This window comes from Malus domestica, chromosome 14 (assembly GCF_042453785.1).
Source record: "Malus domestica chromosome 14, GDT2T_hap1".
Classification (NCBI taxonomy): domain Eukaryota; kingdom Viridiplantae; phylum Streptophyta; class Magnoliopsida; order Rosales; family Rosaceae; genus Malus; species Malus domestica.
This window is the reverse complement of record NC_091674.1, coordinates 26,579,751-26,603,409: the sequence shown is the minus strand read 5'-3', so window position 1 is coordinate 26,603,409 and position 23,659 is coordinate 26,579,751. Positions and strand designations below refer to the sequence as shown.

The window sequence follows — 23,659 nt, the reverse complement described above, 5'->3', positions numbered from 1 at the left end:
CTTCACATCTATCTAAAAGGTTATCCCTCTAACTTTTACATATTTATAACACATTCTCAACACGAGTCTCTATATATAACCATGTTTAAGCCAAAAGAAATCATTCTCTCATTTCTCTCAGCCGAACGAAAAAAAAAATGTTTCCTCTAAGGTTTTTCCTGTTCATCTTCTTCCTCTGCCTCAACTGCGCGCACTACTACAAAAGGGCCTTATAGTGTCAGTAGGTGACGTCGGTTTAATATAATATAGTGGCGCATAAGACATTTGCGACACTAATTCAACATGACGTCGGATTTAATGTCGTTTTTAAGCGTCATAAAATTCCTACGTCAGTTTAAGCACATATATTTTAATAATTTTTAAATACAGGCGTCGCTTTAAAAAAAACAGTGTCGCTTTTAAGCGACATAAAGTATGGGTTCTTTTGGCTTATGCGAAAAGGAAGGCAAGGGGCTAGGCAAGGGAGGAGCCAAGAGGCACAGAAAGGTGCTGAGGGACAACATCCAGGGCATCACAAAGCTCGCCATCCGCCGTCTGGCTCGCCGTGGCGGCGTCAAGCGGATCAATCTTCTTGGAGAATGTGATCCGTGATGCGGTGACTTACACCGAGCATGCCAGGAGGAAGACAGTGACGGCGATGGACGTCGTCTATGCACTCAAGAGGCATGGCAGGACTCTGTACGAGTTCGGGGGTTAGTTTGTTAGGGTTTCAGATTGAGGATTTATGTAAATTGGTTGGTTGGTGTGGTGGTGGTTGGGTAGATTTAGGTGACGAAGTGCAGGAAGTTGTATTTGGATTTTTTGTTTTTGATTACTTTGATATTTTTACATTAGGAGGATTTTTACTTTGATATTTGGATTTTTCTGTTTTGTTTCTATCGAAGTTGTATTTGAATATTTTATTTATTTAATTGTTATCTGAACCGACACACGGTTCTATATTATATAATTTATTTTATTAGCTTACGTCGCTATAAACCGACACTAGTTTCTATATTATATAGTTTATTTTATTAGTTTACGTCGCTTTAAACCGACATTAGAGTCAGTGTCGCTTTAAACCGCTGTGTAGTGTCAGATTAAGTGCACAAAGCGACACTGATAGCCTTTAGTGACGCTATGCATCCGACATTACATTGTTTAATGTCGGATTTGTGCCAAATTTCCGACAGAAATTGGGTTTCTTGTCGGATTTAGCTCTGCCGGTGATAGCTTGTATTGTAGTAGTGGCGGTATACTCTCGCGACGAACTGTTTGCTCCATGCTTGCTTCTAGTTCTCCAACTAGCGGTTACATACATCTTTGATTTCTTATTTGGTTTAGATATTGATTACTAACCCAGTATTTATTTATGTTGATTTTACTGCAATCCAAGATGGTGCGGTACAATCGCCCATTTTGAACTACAAATTTCATCTTACTGCGATTCAAGATGGTGCGGTATCATCGCCTATCTTGAATTACAGATTTAATTTTATTGCAAATTTTAGGTGGAGCGGTATAATCGCCTGCCCTACCCTGCATATTTAATTTGCCTGCAGTTTAATTTCATTGCAATTTTTAGGTGGTGTGGTATAATCGCCCACACTGCTATGCATATTTAAATTTTTCCTGCTAGTTGAGTGGTGCAGAATAATCGCCCATTCTATGTTACATCATTTCAATGAGAATGGTGCGGTACAATTGCCCTTCTCATTCACACTGAAAATCTCGAGCCAGAAGTTTCGAGTGCTTATCATTTTGGCCTGAAGATTATAATGAAAAATTTGTAAGAACTAGAAGTTCTAACACTATATTCCTCTAGGAATACATATTGTTGCAAGTTCTTACACATCTCATTTTTCTTTCAGAAAAGAAAATGGCGAACTTGGCAAAGCTTGAATATGCTGCCCTGGACATTACCGGGAAGAATTACCTTACCTCGGTACTGGATACCAAGATCCATCTGGAAGCAGGGAATCTTGGAGATACCATCAGGGAAGAGAACAACTCATCCTCTCAAGAGCGGGCGAAGGCTCTGATTTTTATTCGTCGCCATCTTGATGAGGCACTAAAGAGTGAGTACTTAACGGTTGAAGATCCGTTAGCTCTCTGGCAGGCTTTGAGAAGCAGATACAATCACCAGACAACGATGATTCTTTCTAGAGCTCGCTATGAATGGTCTCATTTAAGGATCCAGGATTTCAAGTCAGTGGCTGAGTACAATTCTGTGTTGTTCAGAATTACCTCTCAGATGAAGCTCTGTGGGGATACCATTACTGAGGAAATGTTGCTGGAAAAGACTTACAACACATTTCATGCCTTTAACGTGCTCCTGCAGCAGCAGTATAGAGCGCGAGGCTACGCTGAATACAACCAGCTGATATCTGTGCTCCTGGTAGTTGAACAAAACAATGAGCTCCTGATGAAAAACCATAATTTCCGACCTACTGGATCTGCACCATTCTCAGAAGTGAATGCTGCTTCCCTCGAAGTGAACGCCACATCCGATGGTGGCGATAATCATAAACGAGGACGTGACCACAAACGAGGTCGATGGAATAGGAAAGGCAAGAACCATGGAGGTCAATTTCACAACCAGATTCCGAGGCATAATTCAGGCCCGAGCTTTAAAAATGTGAATCATCACAAAGGCAAAGCTCACATAAATAATGCTCCCAGGAACTCTGAATGAGCCTGTCATAGGTGTGGTTGCAATGGGCATTGGGCGCGAACTTGTTGTACCCCAAAACATCTGGTTGAGCTGTATCAAGCCTCCCTCAAGGAGAAGGATGTCGAAACCAACTTTCTCGATCAGGCTAAACTAATGGATATACTTGATCCAGTATTTGATTTATCAGGGCAATTGGACACAACCCACCTAGATGTTTCAGACTTCATTATGGAAAGGGGGAATGAAGTATACCGGTCTGACTAAATCGTTTATGTTTGATGTACTTTTATTATGCTGAACTTGTTGTGTAAAACTAGCATTTCAGATTCAATAAAAGTGGCATGTAAATTTTCTTGTTATAACTTGCTTTTAACTCTGATTCCCTTACTCAGAAAACATGGATAAAAACTATGGTCATTCTCAGAACATGAGAAATGGCGGAGATATCTGTCTTGCAGACTGCGCAACAACGCATACAATACTTCGAGATCGAAAGTATTTCTCAAGCTTGATGTTTACAAAAGTAAAGGTAACAACAATATCAGGCCAATCAGATGTGATTGAAGGCTCAGGAAAAGCACAGATTATGTTACCAAATGGAACAATATTATCCATATAGAATGCGTTGTATGCCACTCGATCTACTCGAAACTTGTTGAGTTTCAAAGACATACGTTTAAATGGATACCACATTGAAATGAAAAGTGCAGAAAATGTGGAGTATCTATGCATTACCTCCAATGATACCCAGAAGCGTATATTGGAGAAGTTGTGTAGTTTATCAAGTGGATTGTATTATACATACATAAAGACAGTTGAATCACATATTATCATGAACCAGAAGTTCATTGATTCTAAAGTTTACATGCTTTGGCATGACCGTCTGGGTCATCCAGGATCCGCCATGATGCGTATGATCATTACTAACTCTAATGGACATCCAATATTGAGTAGAGACATTGCTATCTCAAATGATAACCCTTGCAAGGCTTGTTCTCAAGGGAAGTTGGTAATTAGATCATCATAACTAAAGGTTGATGCTGAATCCCCATCATAGCTGCAAAGAATTCAATGGGATATTTGTGGACCTATTCAACCATCTTGTGGACCATTTTGATATTTTATGGTTTTAGTTGATGCATCCACCAGATGGTCACATGTTTGTCTCTTGTCTACTCGGAATGTAGCCTTTGTGAGACTTCTTGCTCAGATAACTAAGTTACGAGCACAAATCCAGATTATCCAATTAAGTCAATCCGACTTGATAACGCTGGTGAATTTACGTCCCAAACATTTGATGATTACTGCATGACATTGGGCATTGATGTTGAACACCCTGTTCCTCATGTCCATACTCAAAATGGTTTAGCAGAAGCATTGATCAAGCCGCTCCAGTTAATAGCCCGCACTCTGCTTATGAAAACCAAATTGCCAGTTTCTGCATGACGACATGCCATCATACATGCTGCATCATTGGTTCGATTAAGACCTATAACCAACCACCAATACTCCTCAATACAACTCGTGTTTGGACATCAGCCAAACATTTCACATTTATGAGTTTTTGGTTCTGCTGTTTATGTGCCTATTACACCGCCGCAACGCACTAAAATGGGACCTCAGCGTAGACTGGGAATTTATGTGGGTTTTGATTCACCATCTATCATTAGATATTTGGAACCCTTGACATGTGATATGTTTACAACTCGTTTTGTTGATTGTCATTTTGATGAAACAGTCTTCCCATCGTTAGGGGGAGAAAAGACCGTTCCAGAAGAACGGAAAGAGCTGACATGGGTTGTTCCCACCTTGTTTCATTTTGATCCTCGAAGCATTCAATGTGAAAATGAAGTAAAAATGATCGTTCATCTTCAAAACATTGCCAATCAAATGCCAGATGCATTTAATTATGCTATGAAAGTGACAAAATCACATATACCAGCTGCAAATGCACCTGCCAGAATTGATGTCCCTGTTGGACAAAATAAAGTGGCAGCGAATGATTCATCTGGTGCACACCTGAAGTGTGGTAGACCACCAGGTTCAAAAGATTCAGCCCTTCGAAAAAGAAAGACAAGGGCACAACTGAATCCAAATGAAATCATTCAGGAAGAGGGAATGAATGACAAATCTACAATTCAAGATTCTGGACTTCCAAAAGAAGAAAATGTCATTGATGAGACACATGTCCCTGAAGAGATAGAAGTACATGAAAGCAAAGAAATCTTCATAAATTATACATGTACTAATGAATTGTGAGATTGGAATGAAATAATCATTGACGATATGTTTGCATTCGCAGTAGTCACTGAAATCATATTAAATGATGATCTTGAGCCCCGCTTTGTTGATGAGTGCAAACAGAGACAAGATTGGCCTAAGTGGAAAGATGCAATCCAGGCAGAATTAAATTCCTTGGAAATGCGAAGTGTTTTTGGACCAGTAGTCCAAACCCCGCCTGGTGTAAATCCTGTGGGTTACAAATGGGTATTCACAAGGAAACGCAATGAGAAAAACGAGATTGCAAGATATAAAGCACGACTCGTTGCACAAGGTTTTTCACAAAGACCTGGAATTGATTATGAGGAGACATACTCTCCTATAATGGACGCAATTACGTTCCGTTACTTAATAAGTTTAGTAGTTTCAGAAAAGCTTGACATGCGACTTATGAATGTCATCACTGCGTATCTATATGGAGAATTAGATACTGACATATATATGAAAGTCCCAGAAGGACTCAAGTCGCCTGAAACATCTAATAAACCACGAGGTATGCTCTCGATCAAATTAAGGTGATCATTGTATGGGCTAAAACAATCTGGACGAATGTGGTATAATCGTCTCAGTGAGTATTTGATCAAAGAAGGGTATATCAACAATGTCATTTGCCCTTCTGTGTTCATTAAGAAATCCAACTCTGGATTTGCTATAGTGGCAGTATATGTCGATGATATGAACCTAGTTGGAACTCTTGAAGAGTTACATAAAACTACTGAATATCTGAAAAGCGAATTTGAAATGAAAGACCTTGGTAAAACGAAATTTTGTCTCGGTCTGCAAATTGAGCATTGTGCTAGTGGAATTTTGGTCCACCAATCAGCTTACATTGAAAAAATCTTGAAGCGATTTGGTATGGACAAGGCTTATCCATTTAGCACGCCAATGGTCGTTCGTTCTCTGGACATTAAAAAAGATCCATTCCGTCCAAAAGAAGATGATGAAATGGTCCTTGGTCCAGAAGTACCATATCTGAGTGCAGTAGGTGCTTTGTTGTATTTAGCACAATGTACTAGACCAGATATAGCTTTTTCAGTCAACTTGTTAGCCAGGTATAGCTTTGCTCCAACAATCCATCATTGGAAGGGTGTCAAAGATGTATTGCGATACCTTCGTGGGACAACAGATATGGGTCTCTTCTACTTAAAGAACTCCACAAATGACTAGGTCCTTGTCGGATATGCAGATGCTGGTTTCCTCTCTGATCCGCATAAAGCCCACTCACAAACTGGATATGTGTTCAAGAATGGAGATACATCAATCTCATGGCGCTTAACAAAGCAAACATTAGTTGCTACATCTTCAAATCATTCAAAAATACTTGCTTTACATGAAGCAAGTCGTGAATGTTCTTGGTTAAGATCAATGATCCATCATATTCGGAGTTCATGTGGTCTAACTTCGAAGACAGACAATCCAACTATCATTCATGAAGATAATGCAGCCTGTGTTGCCCAAATGAATGAAGGATTCATCAAGGGCGATAAGACTAAACACATATCTCCAAAGTTTTTCAGTGCACATGAGCTTCAGAAGGCTAAAGTTATTGAAGTCAGACAAATTCGTTCTAATGCAAATCTGGCAGACTTGTTCACCAAGTCTCTACCAAAATGCACGTTTCAAAAGTTAGTGCAAAGTATTGGATTATGTTGACTTACCAAACAGCTAAATTTGGAGAATGCGGAATCAGAGGGAGATACATCTCAGGGGAAGCATCCATAATACATGCTTGTTGTACTCTTTTTCCTTCGATTAGGATTTTTCCCACTGGGTTTTTCCTATCAAGGTTTTAACGAGGCAACATAAGCATACTTAACACTATATCAACAATTCAGGTAAAGTTGTACTCTTTTTCCTTCGCTATGGTTTTTTTCCCACTGGGTTTTTCCAAGCAAGGTTTTAACGAGGCAACTAATGTTGATATGTGGGCATCCAAGGGGGAGTGTTGAAAATAATAGTGGGTAATGAATGCCCACGTAGAAACTAAAAACATTGGGTAGATTTTCAATGCCCATAAAAATCAATCTTGACTTGGGAGATGAAGGAAGATCATATTGTCAAAGATGTGTACTTGGAGTTGCTCTATAAATAGAGCACTCCGTAAGGCTTTCAAGATACAGATCAGAACAAAAGGATCAATAATATCATTCATTCCTCCATATTTTATTTGTCATTCACTTGAGCTATAGTTTTAGTGTGATATTTTACATCTGCTTCGCATCTATCTAAAAGGTTATCCCTCTAACTTTTACATATTTATAACAGCTTGTTCCTTTTGAGTGAAAACGTTATACTTTTGAAAGTAGATTTGTAGAAAGTTCTATCTATATACATATTTCCCAATCCATAACTTTTAACAAGAAATTTTGTGTGCGTAGACATGACAAAATAATGTGTTTATACCATACTTAGAGCCTCCGTATTTAGACCTCGTATAAATACCCAGGGAACTTAAATGTAATTATGTAATAAAGGAAGGGGCAAATATGTAATAAGTGAGGAGCCCTTATTCTATAAAAGGATTCATCACCCTCACAATTAGGGGAGGCCAATTCCTAGGCCCTCTCACCCCTCTTAGAGCCTCACTCTCATTACAGAGGCTCTCACATTCTCTCCCTTACCTCTCAAATAAATACAATATCAGTGTGGACGTAGCCCAAACCTTGGGGTGAACCACGATACATCTTGTGTTATTTACATTTCTTGCAGATTCACGGTCAGATTTATGTTGTTCCAAGACCTTCGGTTTTATGCATCAACATAATGTATGGTGCACTAATATGACACGAACACGTATGCAAATTAATTGAAGTATTTGGATTAAACCTTTTCAGGCTAGGTCTATAACAGGCTGACATGATAAGAACACACTTAATTAATAAGTTAGGTCAATGTTCACTTGCGAGAAACAACACATTATCGTTATATAATATGCTTTTATTTGGACAGGACATGACACTCAAAACTTGTGTATGAGTTAGGATTATATATTTGGACATAATAAATTAACGGGTCGGATTTGAGTTGATCATAAATAGCACAACACAAGAAGTATGACTATATAACACAACACCTTTAAATTAGGTATGACATGAGCACAATCCATTTAAATAAGGAACGATAAGGCTAAAATCCATTTAAATTAGGACTGACATGGCACGGTTTGTAAAAACTGCACTTAATGTTTTACCTAAATGAGATGGGTTGGCTCGTCCCATTTGACACCTCTAATATAAGAAAAGACAATCTGAAATTAGCAAGGGGTGTTGAAACTGTAGAATTACCAGTGTGATGGATTGCCATACCTTGTCCATCACCAATATACACTTTGTCTTCGCCAGAGTACGGATGTAGAGATTGGATAGCAGAAATGTCATTAGTGATATGAGAGGTGGCACCCGAGTCCATCAACCAAGGAGTAGGAGACTGTTTAGAACCAGTGTGAGCACACATAGCAGCTAACTTTGCAGGAGGAATTCTTCCAGCAAAAGCAGGGTTCATTCTCTCATAACAATCCAGAGCTTCGTGATCAAAGGAGTTGCAAATTTGACAAGAAGTGCGGCCACCAAAACTGTTGCGATTACCACCAGAAGTATTGCGATTGACATAATTGTTCCTGTAATTGCCATGAGGACCTCCAGAATTGGAAAAATGACCACGAGAAGCATTGAAATTCTTAGCATTACCACGGCGTTGGAAAGAACCGCGACCACGATTATTGTTGGAGAACTTTGGTGGAGGATTGGAGAATGACTGATGAGCCGCATAGGCTTGAGGAAAATTGTAGAACTGTGGTGTAGGAAGAAGTGGAGGTTGAGACTGCGTAGCAAAAGCTTGAAAAGGCTCAGAAGCAGAAGAATTGACACCTTTTTTCTTGCGAAGCATAAAGACCTCCTTGTTGAGCAGCAATCCATGAAGTTCATCTAATGTTGTGGTCGAAAGACGGAGCATGATAGAGTCAATGAAAGACTCATACTCATCAGGCAATCCATTGAGAGTAACAGCAATCAAATCATGGTCAGATACAAGAGCTCCAGCAGCCATTAACGAATCAGCAAGGCCTTTAATCTTCTGCAAATAATCAGAAATAGAGAGATCGCCCTTGTGAACAGAGTGAAGGCGAGAACGAAGTTGATGGATATGAGCGGCAGAGACTCCACCAAATCGATGCTCAAGATTCAGCCATAGATCTCGAGCCGATGTGACACCAACGGTGAATGGAATTATATCTTCAGAAAGCGTAGAATTCAACCAGATCAAGATATTCTGATCTTTTTCATACCAAATCTCGAACGCCGGATTCGGAATATTGTGACCAGATGCATCAAGAACATAAGACGGCGGGCAAACTTCAGAGCCATCAACGATGCCCGTCAGTTTGTATCGTCGGAAAATCGGAGCAAATAGAGCTTTCCAGACGAGGTAATTATCACGCTTGAGCTTTGTAGGGACCATGCAGCTAATATTCTGAACAGTTATGGAAGAAATTGACGAGATCGAAGAAGAATTAGAGAAATTAGGGTTCATCGATGCAAAATTGGGGAAAGAATTTGCAGGATGAGAAGGAACAAAATCAGGTTGTATAGGAGAAGAAGTCGAAGATGCCATGACTGAAGCGCAAAGAACGAAGAAGATTAAGAAGCGGAGGTGGTGGCGGTGGCGGTGGCGGTGGCGGTGGCCGAAAAACTGAGATCGAAGGATCGAGAAGCGGTAAAGCAGAAAGGCGGTGATACCATATAAGAAAAGAGGATCTTTTATTATATCTTTTCTTAATGAGAAAGAAATACAACTCAGTTTATATACATTTGTCTAATTAGGCTTAGTAACTAATTATACTTAATTTAATCTCTTAACATAGAGAATAGTTACAAGACTGTAAAACCAAAAAATACAGCTGTAAAATCTATTAACTATATGATATCTCTTTATCTAATACATATAATGTGTTGCAGACTACTGTGATTCATGTGTTATTCTATCCTTGCTCAGGTTCAAGAGGCTATCAATGAAATAAAGTGAAAAATATTTACTGGTGACGAAATTGTTGTGCTTGCCACAATCTGGTTCTTGGAAAATTGCCCGAAAGAAAACAATGAAACATTCTTCTGTGTGACATTCAGATCTCCCTCAATTGGTGTCACATTATTTCTCATGCTCAGAGAAGAGAAAATTGGTCTCAATACTTCATACATTTTGTCATGAGGTATGACATTGTCCCTCGAATTTTGCTTGCTCCAATCTCATGTATTCGACAAGAGTTCGAGAAAACCTCCCCTTCTTCATGTATAATCCGGCATAAGAGATCTCAAAGCTACAACTAACCTCACGAAGATCAAGAAAAGATTCTAATTCCAGGTTTCTAGGCGGTGAACCACTCAACTTTCTATAAAGTTACCTGGGCTTGATCCAACATCAGTAAAGGTCGATGGTACATTGTCTTGAAAAACCCTGAAGATGTGTTGCAATTCTTGTTCATTACTTGTCAAATTAAGCAACATAATTGAAAGGGCGACGACATCCGTATTTTACATGGCTCGTATGCCATTAGTGTGGCAACATTAATCCATTATTTGTTGATGACACTCATGCAACTCTTTGTACAACACTGCGTTCTCAAAATGCTCTTTGTACAACAAAAGTCTTACCCTTGAAGGCGATGTAATATCTCTTACTCCTTTGTTCCATAAAATCCCTACAGATAATCAATGACAAATTTTTTTTGATATACCTATATACGTTTCACTATTAATTTGAAAAAGTGCCCTTGACCATCTTTAGATGTGTCAAATGGGCGAGCCAGCCCAAGTACAACTGTACAACACAGACACAATCCACTTAAATAATGAACGACAAGGCTCAACTCATTTAAATAAGGGCTGACATGGCAGGGTTCATAACGACTGCACTTGATATTTTACCTAAATGAGATGGTTGGCTTGTCCAGTTTGACACCTCTAATACATATAATGTGTTGCAAACTACTTATTTGTGAGTCATTTGTTATTCTATCCTAATGTGCTTAGGTTCAAGAGGCTATCAATGAAAAGAAAAGATTAATATTTACCGGTCACTTTATTGGTAGCGCAATTGCTGTGCTTTCCACAATTTGAGTCTGGGAAAATTGCTCGAAAGAAAACAATGAAACATTCTTCTATGTGACATTTGGATCTCCCCTAATTGATGACACAATATTTCTCATGCTGAGAGGAGAGAAAATTGGTCTCAACACTTCATACCTTTTATCATGAGGAATGACATTGTCCCTCGATTTTTGTTTGCTCCTATCTCATGTATTCGACAAGAGTTTGAGAAAGCCTTCCCTTTTTCAAAGATGCTACATTGTCTTGAAAAACCCTGAAGCTGTGATGCACCTTTTGTTCTTTTCTTGTCAATTAAGCAACAAAATCGAGAGGGCAACGATCGCCAATAAATGCTTGAAGCAGCATTTGAGATACAAAAATGAACAAAAAGGCAGCTCAGACATGCAGAGTGCGATAACTTTAGAATCGCTCGCCTTTGTTTCAATTGGTTTGTTTGATGACCTTAGCTTGGTTAGTACATTTATTTTCTTCCATTTGTGCTAAAAATTAAAAAGAAATTGTTATCAAACATGCCAAACATGCCATAAGTTTTTATAACCTGGTCTATAACCTGCTTTGATATCTTGCATTACAGAGTGGAAGAGCTAGATAATGCCTTCTCGCAATAGAAAATTTTGAGAAGCGAAAACAAGAAAACAAGGACAAATTTGATTAAAAGAAGAAAGAAGTGAAGACATAAATGAAAAAAACTAATAAATTATAAAGTTAGAGCTTATGGAGAATTTAATCGAGCATCAAAAACTAATAAATTATAAAGCTAGAGCTTATGGAGAATTTAATCGAGCATCATATGCCATTATTGTGGCACCATTTAACGCATTAATTTGTTGGTGACACTCATGCCACTCTTCGTACAACACGTGCCTTCTTAGGCCACTCTTTGTACAATACGTGCCCTTTCAGACCACTCATTATATAACACATGCCTTATACCCTTGAAAACGATGTAACATCTCTTATTCCTTTGTTCCATCAAGTCCCTACACATAATCAACGACAAATTTTTTTCATAAACCTACATACATTTCACTATTAATTTGAAAAGTGCCCTTATCACTTAACCTAACTTCCTTGTGTCTTGAAAGTTCTTAATTATATGATGTGCGAACCAATCAAGGAGGAAACAATATGGGAGGACCTCATGGACCACTTGAACCTGTATACAGATTATCGTGGTTGTCTTAAAGAAGAAGAAGCTGTTGGGGTTGCCAAATTCGTTCTATCATGAGACAGATAGGGTTTCGCACTAAGCAACTAAACAGAGTTTTGTTCCAAGATTCTGTTTCGCACTATTCATTCTTCATATGGCGTTTCTTATATTGCAGCAGCTGGCCGCACAATAATAGGCTAGTTTGGCTCCTCTCAATCTCAGCATAAGTATCCAAGTGAGTGCATTGGAGTTGGTTTTCGATTCGGATAGATGGACATGTTGGAGCAATATTAGAAAATATGAAAATAACATAAGAATTCTAATGATAATAATCATAAAGAAAATCATAACATCAATTATGTATGAGATTAATATAAACAACTAGAGAGAAAGTTAGAATGACAAATTTGGAGATTGAAGCTTGCACAAATGCAATGTCCTAAAGACAAAATTTCGCCCTTACTCTTGTGCTTGTAGTTCGATAAGCGTCTGTCTCCCAGGATTCAACAATATATAATCCGAAGTCGAAGCACCTCAATCTTCGGAATTTGGCAAACCTTATATATTACGTACTCTCAAGATATGACTCAGAATTTGACAAACGAAGAATAAGAGAAACACAGTGGGAAAACTCTATTTCTCAAGAGTAAGGATTATGTAACATCCCACATCGCCCAGGGGAATGGATCCGGTAAGCCTTATATGTATATTCTCATCTCTACCTAGCACGATACCTTTTGGGAGCTCACTGGCTTCAGGTTCCATCAGAACTTCGAAGTTAAGCGAGTTCGCGCGAGAGCAATCCTAGGATGGGTGACTCACTGAGAAGTTCTCGAAGTTAAGCGAGTTCGCGCGAGAGCAATCCTAGGATGTGTGACTCACTGAGAAGTTCTCGTGTGAGTTCCCAAAAACAAAACCGTAAGGGCGTGGTGGGGGTCCAAAGCGGGAACTCCGAAGTTAAGCGAGTTCGCGCGAGAGCAATCCTAGGATGGGTGACCCACTGAGAAGTTCTCGTGTGAGTTCCCAAAAACAAAACAGTGAGGGCGTGGTGGGGGTCCAAAGCGGACAATATCGTGCTATGGTGGAGTCGAGCCCGGGCCGGGATGTGACAATTTAGTATCAGAGCCGATCCTTGGTCGGAAGTGTGCCGACGAGGACGTCGGGCCCCTAAGGGAGGTGGATTGAAACATCCCACATTGCCCAGGGGAGTAGATCCTGTAAGCCTTATATGTATATTCCCATCTCTATCTAGCACGAGGCATTTTGGGAGCTCACTGGCTTCGGGTTCCATCGGAACTCCGAAGTTAAGCGAGTTCACGCGAGAGCAATCCTAGGATGGATGACCCATTGAGAAGTTCTCGTGTAAGTTCCCAAAAACAAAACCGTGAGGGCGTGGTGGGAGCCCAAAGCAAACAATATCGTGCTACGATGGAGTCGAGCCCGGAATGTGGTGGGGACCCGGGCCGGGATGTGATAGATTAACTCTAATTTTCGACTTCTTAATGACAATGGTTTCATAGGATTATATAGAAACCAAATACTGCTCATTAAAAAGATTTAACTTTTCATAAGTAAACACCATTTTACTACATGCACCTATTGAATTCAAACTAACTCACGGAATTATACAACAAGCACTGCTAAACGAAAATAAACCCTAAATCTATGGACAATGACTAAGTTACGTTGTGTTCATAAGTAACCACAATAACTACAAGCGGTTTTCGATTCATTTATTTATCTATATTAATTTATAATATTTAATTTCTGTGTGAATGAAAAATGGTCAAGAAATTAACAAATGTCTCCTTTCATCTCAGCACAAGTCTCATGGTCCAAGGTACATGCATGTTCTTTCCATAGAACTGTTTGTCAAATAGTCATCTTTCATATTCATGGATCATGGATGGTAGTGTGTTAATATTTTGCAAACACCATGAGCATGATTACTTCAAAACTTGGAACCTTATAGTCATAACCTCATAGTCATTGTGCCGGTATTGAAGCTAAACACGCAGTATCAAGAGTGAAAATTGAGATATCATTAAATCGTCATTCCCGGCATAAATAAGTTTCTCTATCAAAGTTGGCTTCACCCATTAGTGAATATAGGATCATCTGCATTTGATCTTCTAAGGCTCGTTTGAAAGTTTTTTTTAAAATGATTGAAAATTACTTTTGATAAAAGTGCTTTTGGAACTAATTTATAGCAAAAATGCAAGTAAATTATGAAAAAGCACTTCAAGTGCTTTTGAAATAAAAATTAATTTCACCAAAACGTTTTCAATCATTTTAAAAAACTTCTAAACGAACTCTTAACTATTAATAATTTTGTATTTGTATATCATTATATTAAGGAAAACTAATGAAAATGACTTGAAAACTTTGAGTTTTAACGATAAGGACAAAATAAAGGATAAAATGAATAGTACCAGAATTGACTTTTTAGTGTAAAAATGTGGTTTTTCGTTAAAGTGAACAGTAGCGAGAGCTTTTCGTTAAAATTCCCTTTATATTATAAGAAAACTAATGAAAAGAACTTGAAAACTTTGAGTTTTAATGATAAAGACAAAATAAATGGTAAAGTGAATAGTATCATGTTTGACTTTTTAGTGTAAAAATATGATTTTTCGTTAAAGTAAACAGTATCGAGTGCTTTTCGTTAAAATTCCCATATTATTGGTTGTTTGGTCTGAGACTTAGAACCTCCCTACCCCCAGTGACAGTTGATACTTTGACCCATGAGTGGGATAAATTGTACTTAGTCCCCATGTGGGAGCATTTTTATTATATTCCATCAATCCAACCTAGAGCCTTGTGAAACTTGTTTACCCCAATGATTATTTCAAAAGCTAAGCACCTTCATCAATTCCCATTTGGTCACTTCACGAGATTATTGTACTACTTTTGAATGATTCCAACCAAATGAATCCAATAACTTCAACCAATCCAATTACAATTTTCCCACAATACACTGGTGTATGAGATGCACATATATTTATATGTATAAATTAAAAATAATAAAAATACAAACATGTATTTTTAACCGTCAAATACATTGGTGCTCCATTACATCAGTACATTGTAGACTTATCCATCTTTTAGATTCAACTTTGTGGGGACGAAGTTGAAGTTTATCATTACGCACAAGTGAAAATCCAAAGAGAAATACTAAAGAGACTCTTTTAAAGTGAGATTTTTTATAGACATGAAATGACATAAAGTTTATAGAAAGTCACATTCGCATTCTCAAATCGAAATTGTTGACTCTAATATAAAGTGAAGCCTACTTAAAGCTATGGCCTTGCTCAATGCTTACCATATATTTATAGGAAAACTAACGAAAAGTCCAAAAAAACTTTCCTTTTAATGAAAATTCATTTTTAAAGGTATAGTGAATAGTACTAGGGAAATGTATAAATGTGGTTTTTCGTTATAAGTGAACAATACCGGAAGTGTTTTGTTAAAACTCCTTATATTTATTGCTTCATGTGCTATACTAGTGTTTCATCAATGCACTATTCATGACCATCATGGTCCAAACCAAAGTGTGAATCGTTCAGCACATGATCAAGTTAATGTCAAACAATAAGGTGAAACCCACCACCTCCCACACCAGGCAATTTTTCAAGTTTCTATCTAGATGGAGTTACATAAAACTTTATTGTTCACTAACCATTGACACGTTATGTATTAATATACGAGATATGTTAAATCAATTTTTTATATTAGTTTCGAGCTTAACATACACACAAATGAGTCCACATACCATTGGGCATAAAGAAAAATGAACCTAGACAAATTGTCAAACTCTCAATCTGAATTGATTGATGTCTAATACAGAATTTTTTGATACAACAAACATGACATATGACTATTTTAGCGTAATTTGGATATAATTGTGGAATTGCTATTTAGGAGAGTTATAATGGTTCCTCCTATTGTGCCAACATGTCAATCACCATGACGAATGAGAGATTTTTCAGTATGTCGGAAATACATTTCGGTAAATTAAGTGTCATAATATAAAATGTTAATTACTTTAATAAAAATTCAATCGCTTATATTATAACACTTGATATGCCAAACTGTGTTCCCGACACATTGAAATATTCACTTCATAATCAAGTTGAGAAGAAGCAAAGTAATTTCAAGACAAATGACCTTTTATCCATTAAAAAACCTACGTCCCACCCAAAAACTAAAATATAAAGTTAAAATAAAAACAGTCAAAAAATGACAGTAAGAGGAAACAAACCGCTATCAGAGCGACACGTGGCGATTTCAGGGTTAAACGACAGTAAGAGAAGAAAACAAAACAAATCGGCATTTCGGGAGTTCCAGCAGGAAGCGCGGGTGCGGAAGAAGTCTCGGCTTCTCTTTCTCCCCTTCGATATTCCAACTCTGCAACTTTCCACCATTTCCCTCAATTAATTTCCATTTTTTTTCTCAAAAAGATTTCATCTTTTGTTTCTTTAGGCATTTCCCCATTTCGCCTCCCACCCTGTCGTCTTCATCCCAACCAACCCCCACCATAAAAAGATAAAATATTTGACATTTTTTTCCCTATTACCTCGTATATATGTGTGTGTATGTATAGATTGCATTTTTATTGAGACCCACATAGCTCAATCCATTTGCTGCCCTTTTGACATGGTCGATTGGTTGTTCAGGTATGGATTTTTCCCATTTCTTCTTTCCGCGTATTGTATTTTCAGCTCAATAGACAACCCATTATTTATTTTCCATTTTTTGGTGTTTTTTTATAATTAATTTGAGAGGTTAGCTGCAAAGAACTATATTTTATCGTTGATGGGTTCATGTTAATCAACAATAATATGAAAAGTAGTTGATTTTATTGGTTTTAATCTTTGGCATGTTCCAGTGGTGATATGAGTTTTGTATGTAATATTGCATTTATGTGGGTTGATTGATTCTTCTTTTGTGTGTTTAGTTATTTCTCATTGTTTCCTTTGATGGGTAAATCTAAGTTTTTCATTTTTTGTTGTTTTTACTTGTTATTTGGTTTGTTGGGAAACATACAAAGTTCAAAAGTGAATTGCTAAAACGCCGAAACATGAATTTTATGATGTTTTAATGTCTTTTGTGGTTGTTGTTTAATATTTGCTCATTAGGTTTATTGAGAAACATACAAAGTTTCAAAAGCAGATTGCTAAAATGGCCGAAATGAATTTTGTGATGTTGCTGATGCATTTTCTTTTTGTCAATATTTTTTCAATATCTGGCAACCGTAGGTTTGTGCAGTATGTATGCATTTGGAATTCTGCTAAAATCTTCTGCTTGATTGATTGAGATCCGTTTGTGATAGTTGTGTCTTGTTTTTCTTTTTACCTATTCTGTATGAAACATATGTTGCAGATAATTTATTTGGTGTAGAGGTTTTGTTGATTCGGGTACATAGCGATGCCTGGAATTGTTGAGGAGGTGGTAAATGAATCACATGAAAATTCCACGCCAAGTAAGGAAAATACAGCTCTGAATGGATCCCCAAAGAGTACTCTGAATCAGCAAAGCCCCCGGAGTAGAGGACTTGATCATCCTGTTGATGGGGTGGTTGACACCTCAATTGAGCAGCTTTATGAGAATGTGTGTGATATGCAGAGTTCTGATCAGTCACCTTCAAGGCGTAGTTTTCGATCGGATGGTGATGAGTCTAGGATTGATTCAGAGTTACGCCATCTTGTTGGAGGAGAGATGAGAGAGGTGGAGATAATGGAAGAGGAAGTACTAGAAAAGCCAGCGTATGATTCTCGTAGTGATTCAAGTTCTAAGAAAGGTTTGTCCTCAGATAGAAAATCAGGAACGATGGTTAAATCTGCAAGTACAAAATCCGTTTCTTCAGGGAACTCGAAGAAAGTTGCTCAATTGCAGGTCGAGACTGAAACTTCATCAAAATCAGTTGTGAAGGGAAGAAGTCCTGACAAACCTCCAATTCCTAGCAATAAAAATTTCCAAAAACAGCATCCGGGACCCACTCCCGTGAAGAAAGGCAGGAATTCATCTGTGGCAGGGTCAAAGTTGCAGAATGGAACTGAGGATTTGGCTGAATCAGGGTTAAATAATCCCGATCTTGGGCCATTTTTGCTTAAGCAAGCAAGAGATTTGATTTCCTCAGGGGATAATCCCCGGAAAGCTCTTGAATTAGCTCTTCGAGCTGGAAAATCATTTGAATTATTTGCAAATGGGAAACCTTGTTTAGAGCTGGTAATGTGCCTTCATGTCACGGCAGCAATTTACTGTAACTTAGGCCAGTATCATGAGGCAATTCCTGTTCTCGAACATTCAATTGAGCTTTCAGCTATTGAGGAAGTCCAAAATCATGCCCTTGCTAAATTTGCTGGTCATATGCAGTTGGGTGATACTTATGCTATGCTGGGCCAACTTGAGAATTCAATTATGCATTACTCAACTGGATTGGAAATCCAGAAACAAGTTTTGGGAGAAACAGATGTAAGAGTTGGTGAGACTTGCCGGTATTTGGCTGAAGCTCATGTTCAAGCATTGCAATTTGATGAAGCCCAGAGGCTTTGCCAGATGGCTCTCGACAGTCATAAGGAGAATGGTTCCCCATCTTCTCTTGAAGAGGCTGCAGATAGGAGGTTGATGGGTCTTATATGTGAAACGAAGGGTGATCACGAAGCTGCTCTCGAGCACCTTGTGTTAGCCAGCATGGCCATGGTGGCAAATGGCCAGGAAGTGGAGGTGGCTTCTGTTGATTGCAGCATTGGAGACACATACTTGTCCTTGTCTCGGTATGATGAAGCTGCTTTTGCTTATCAGAAGGCACTCACTGTGTTCAAGACCACCAAAGGAGAGAATCATCCAGCTGTTGGTTCAGTCTTCATCCGCTTGGCTGATTTGTATAACAGGACTGGGAAAATTCGAGAGTCAAAATCATATTGTGAGAATGCCCTTCGAATTTATGAAAAGCCCATGCCTGGAGTCCCCCCTGAGGAGATGGCAAGTGGTCTCACAGATGTTTCTGCTATCTATGAATCGATGAATGACCTTGAGCAGGCGGTCAAGTTGCTACAGAAGGCATTAAAGATATACAATGATGCCCCTGGTCAACAGAGCACCATAGCCGGGATTGAAGCCCAAATGGGTGTCATGTACTACATGCTGGGGAGTTATTCTGAATCTTATGACTCCTTCAAGAGTGCCATTTCAAAGCTCCGTGCAACTGGAGAAAAGAAAACTGCTTTTTTCGGGATTGTTCTTAACCAAATAGGGCTTGCTTGCGTGCAACGTTATTCCATAAATGAGGCCCAAGAATTCTTCGAAGAAGCCAGGACTATTTTGGAACATGAATGCGGACCGTATCACCCTGACACACTCGGGGTGTATAGCAATCTTGCTGGCACTTATGATGCAACTGGAAGGTACGCTCTTATCTTTATATTTGTCCTTCGACTAGTATCAATGTGTCATGTTCAATTTTCATTAAGCATGCTTTCGTTCTTCACCTGGTACTCATTGCAAATGCTCAATTGGTTGTGACTTTTTTATATTCCCTATTTCACATGTTCTGTTTTCTGTTCTTTTCTTGCACTGAAAGCCTGACAAGACCGTTGTTTTGACGATTAAACATAAAAAAATAAAACTTAATAAGCTGTAGAAATTCTGTGATTTGTTGCTCTTTTGGAAGATAGATTTTTTTTTAGTAGATGTGTTGATTCTCTGATGTTGTTCTGATTATTGTTGTGATCATTAACCCAGGTTGGAGGATGCCATCGAAATCTTGGAGTACGTTGTTGAGATGAGGGAAGAGAAACTTGGGACAGCAAATCCCGACGTGGATGATGAGAAAAGAAGGTTGGCTGAGTTATTGAAAGAAGCAGGCAGAGATCGGAGCAGAAAAACCAGATCACTAGAGAACCTCCTTGATTCCAATTCCCACGGTATAAACAATGATGGAATTACGGTATTGTAAGGATGGTCAGAAATGAATACGAAAATGAATACGATGTACTATAGGACGTATTTAAGAGGGACAAAACATAGAACAACCGAAGAATGAAGAAGCGATCGTTGGCTTTGCCGATAAGATTGTTATTGTGCAGGGTGAACTGAAATAAACTCAGGCTGAGGTTTTGGTTACATTATTAATTTATGATATACTGTATTTGGCTGAAGTTTATATGACTTTTTATCATCACAATTTGTATTACTACGTTAAAGATTTATAGATTTGTTTAATATTAATTAATTATTTAGGATATCTCATGATGTATCAATTATTGGAGCTTATGGGTTAGAGTTATAATCTTAATTATAGTTCAATAATGTAAAAGCTTTTGACCATTTAGATTTGTTGTCAAGAAATGTCACGGTTTGTTTTTCAAGATTCAGTATCCGGCAACGAAGGAAAATTTCAGTAGAGTAGTCTAATTACATAATTGATCACGTCACTCTCACAAAAGAAAAGACTGGTTGGTATTAGAATATCAACGAGCCTTGGATAGGTGCATTGGACGGGTGCTGTTCTTTGTGAATGCCATATCAGTGACCCAGTTGGACAATTCTGCTAAGGTTTTACATTATAAAGTGATAAGATTTGTGAGAACCTAAAACCACCATTAAAACTCCAACTCATACTGATGTGTACATGTTCTCTATCTCTGAAGCTAGCTGTGATTTATGTCGTTAAGTTTGGGGGACCTTTATTTTCATTGCATTTTTGGAGTGAGAAACTTCTGTTTCTGAGAGATCTTGACATTATTTTGGTGGGTACAAATTGTACTGTTGTGGATTGGGGGTACTGGATACACACCACACTTGTGATATTATATGCCATTAACTATCTTGAAAGGATTTGACATAAAAATTGTTGTGAAATTAGGTATTGGGCATATATCTAAGTTGCTGTTGTGTTACATCCAACCCAAGTGTTCAGGTTAGACAAGATTTGAAATTTAATGTTGGTGGGGGCGGTGTGTGGATGTTGCTCTCCCCTTTCTCAGCAGGCAATCCTCTCTGTACTGGTCCTACTAGAATTTCTCGTTACAATCGTTCGAAGTTACAGTCCGCTTATCGAGAAAACTTTCCTTATTGTATACAACAGATGTATTAATTTCGTTCATTCTGATTTTGACTTGTATACAACCAGTTATATTTAATATTTTCTTCGACTTCTGATTTTGTGATCAAGAACTTGCATTCTTTGGGTTGCATCTTTCGACTTGGTTCACATATTCGGTGGTTGATAATTTATTGTATACAACATATATATTAATTTCGTTCATTCTGATTTTGACTTGTATACAACCGGTTATATATAATATTTTCTGCGATTTCTGATTTTGTGACCAAGAACTTGCATTCTTTGGGTTGCATTTTTCGACCTGGTTCACATATTCGGCAGCAAAAGACAAAGGCAAAAGAAACTGCTTCACAATCGTGGTTGATAATTTATTTACGAATTAGAATGCATTTCACATAACGAGTAATGCTACGGAAATCAAATTTTTTAAACCAAATGATGTGTCACCAATAAGGAACAAACATGTTAATCGACACTTAATTAATAATTCAATCATCTACAACCATATCATTTAGTTTGCTAATTTGGTTTAAAAAATTTGATCTCCTTAACATTACTCTAACAAGAAAGATACAATCTTCATGTTTTATGTACAGTGTTGAGGAGGTCATTTGTATATTTTCTGACAGAGAGAATATAATAATTTCTCTTGAATTTATTAGTCTACGCAGAATACATATACGTTGATGTTAATGATTATTTTTTTATATTTAAAGAATCATCCCATCTCAATTGAAAATACAAATACCTTTTCAAGAAGAAATCAAACTTCGCTTTTGTATTGATCATGTATTGCCTTTTATTTCTATTGTTTTTTCATGTCCGATCCCGTATAATCTTCTTCGACATCTTTTTCTTAGTTTGAAAGAGCTGATTTAAGATATACTTGACCCGTGGATTGAGCAGGTCATTTGTACATTTTCCGACAGACGTGCTCTTACGAATTTTTAGATAACTAGTCTCATAAGAACCTAATTCGGAAAACTATTTCAGCAAATACGACCTTCAAAATTTTCATGTCGTGAAACGCCCGCCAGTTTCCGACGACGTTCCAAAGATTCAAGGTGCTTCCTCTACCCATGGCTGCGCTAGATCTTTAGAAACATGTCTTCAACTCACAGGTTGGGATGTAGCATCACCAGCCACTCCAACTGTGAAAGCGTCGATAAGTGCCATAGAGGTTGTGAAACACCTATCATGGAGCAACAATGTGCACTCAACACTGTCCTGCAGTTGAAGCAAACTAGACTTATTAGCGGTTTTCGAACTCGAATGCATTTACCTAAGATGCAGCTTAATTTTCAAGTTTTTTAACTGAGAGATCTCTCTCAACTTCCCCCTCCCACATCCTCCACCCCAACTCACAAAAGTAAAAGGAACTTTCACCTTGTTTTCTCAGCAGATGATCCAGTTTCATCTACTTTCAATGTGCTGATTACGGGAATGTTAAACATTACGTTCATCTGTTAGTTTAACGGTTTGAATTCCAGAACCTCGTCTGCAAAACAGTTGACGTAACTGAAGCATCATTGAGAAAGTAAATATTTTTCCACAATCATATAAACAGGGAGAAGTGGGATCATAAACTTTCTGTTTAAACATAAATAAAAGTATCAAGTCGCATCGGGAGCACCAGAAATTCACGTTAAAAATGATAAGATGTTAAACTCATGAAAATTAACAGAACAAACAAACCAACCAACCAAGAAATTAAAGGAACTTCAAATTAGCCATAATAGTAAAGCAAGAGCACCAATGGCGATATGTACAATTGGATTAACATAACCTTCATGGATCCAAGGTCGTCTCAGAATGATATCAAATTTAAAGGAACATCAAACGAAAATCCAATTTATTAAGCAATATTTTCTCTAAAAGCTATACAATTTGATGATTCCTAGGAAAGTTAGAAGCTATATATAATTACTAGACTCAAAAAGTATGTAAATGGGTCCAAGTAACTCGAGTCTGAATTTGCTCACTAAAAAATTAACTTAATAATTAAACTACAACGCAACTTATATTTGGCCAACGCAACCTTCGTCTATTTAAAATAAATTGCGATGACAAATGCCACATCCACCGCCACCTACACCACCATCCAATAATCATTATTCTCCGAATCCCAAACAATGATGCACATTATTGCATCATTGTTCGACCACTCACGCGTTGTATGTCAGTATGAAAGTTTTATTACCTGATTTTATGCACAACTGTCTACATGTAATTTTACTTTTTCGATAGATGTCAGTCATTCCCTGGCTAGGGAATACTTAGAGCTGGGTTTTATTTGTTAATTTAGTCAGTTTTTTCGTTTTCTCACGGGTTTTATCTTGCATCCCTCTTGGTGAGAGGATCTCATTCTCCCACTTGTAAATAACGTATTCGAAACATGGAAAATAGAAATT

At 37.8% G+C, this 23,659-nt stretch overlaps 1 protein-coding gene, 1 long non-coding RNA gene and 1 pseudogene across 2 annotated transcripts; 2 read left to right on the top strand and 1 right to left on the bottom strand.

Annotated features, from left to right (window-relative positions):
• Positions 1–414: 414 nt before the first annotated feature.
• On the top strand, positions 415–697 carry LOC114820936 (histone H4 variant TH091-like; annotated as a pseudogene).
• A 15,807-nt stretch (positions 698–16,504) lies between these two features.
• On the top strand, positions 16,505–20,426 carry LOC103424510 (protein KINESIN LIGHT CHAIN-RELATED 3-like). The gene is made up of 3 exons (XM_008362590.4): positions 16,505–16,857; positions 17,564–19,587; positions 19,925–20,426. The coding sequence occupies exons 2-3, from the start codon at positions 17,609–17,611 to the stop codon at positions 20,136–20,138; spliced, it is 2,193 nt and encodes a 730-aa protein (XP_008360812.3). The 5' UTR covers positions 16,505–16,857; positions 17,564–17,608; the 3' UTR covers positions 20,139–20,426.
• A 1,571-nt stretch (positions 20,427–21,997) lies between these two features.
• On the bottom strand, positions 21,998–23,325 carry LOC139191400 (uncharacterized). Its single transcript, XR_011575453.1, has 2 exons — positions 22,635–23,325; positions 21,998–22,475 (listed from the first exon to the last, which is right to left on the bottom strand). It is a non-coding gene; the product is annotated as an uncharacterized lncRNA (long non-coding RNA).
• Between the last annotated feature and the right edge of the window lie 334 nt (positions 23,326–23,659).

Coding starts and splice junctions, on each gene's coding strand:
- LOC103424510 (XM_008362590.4), top strand. CDS start 17,609: ATGCCTGGAATTGTTGAGGAGGTGGTAAATGAATCACATGAAAATTCC. Junction 19,588..19,924: donor ACTTATGATGCAACTGGAAG/GTACGCTCTTAT, acceptor TCATTAACCCAG/GTTGGAGGATGCCATCGAAA.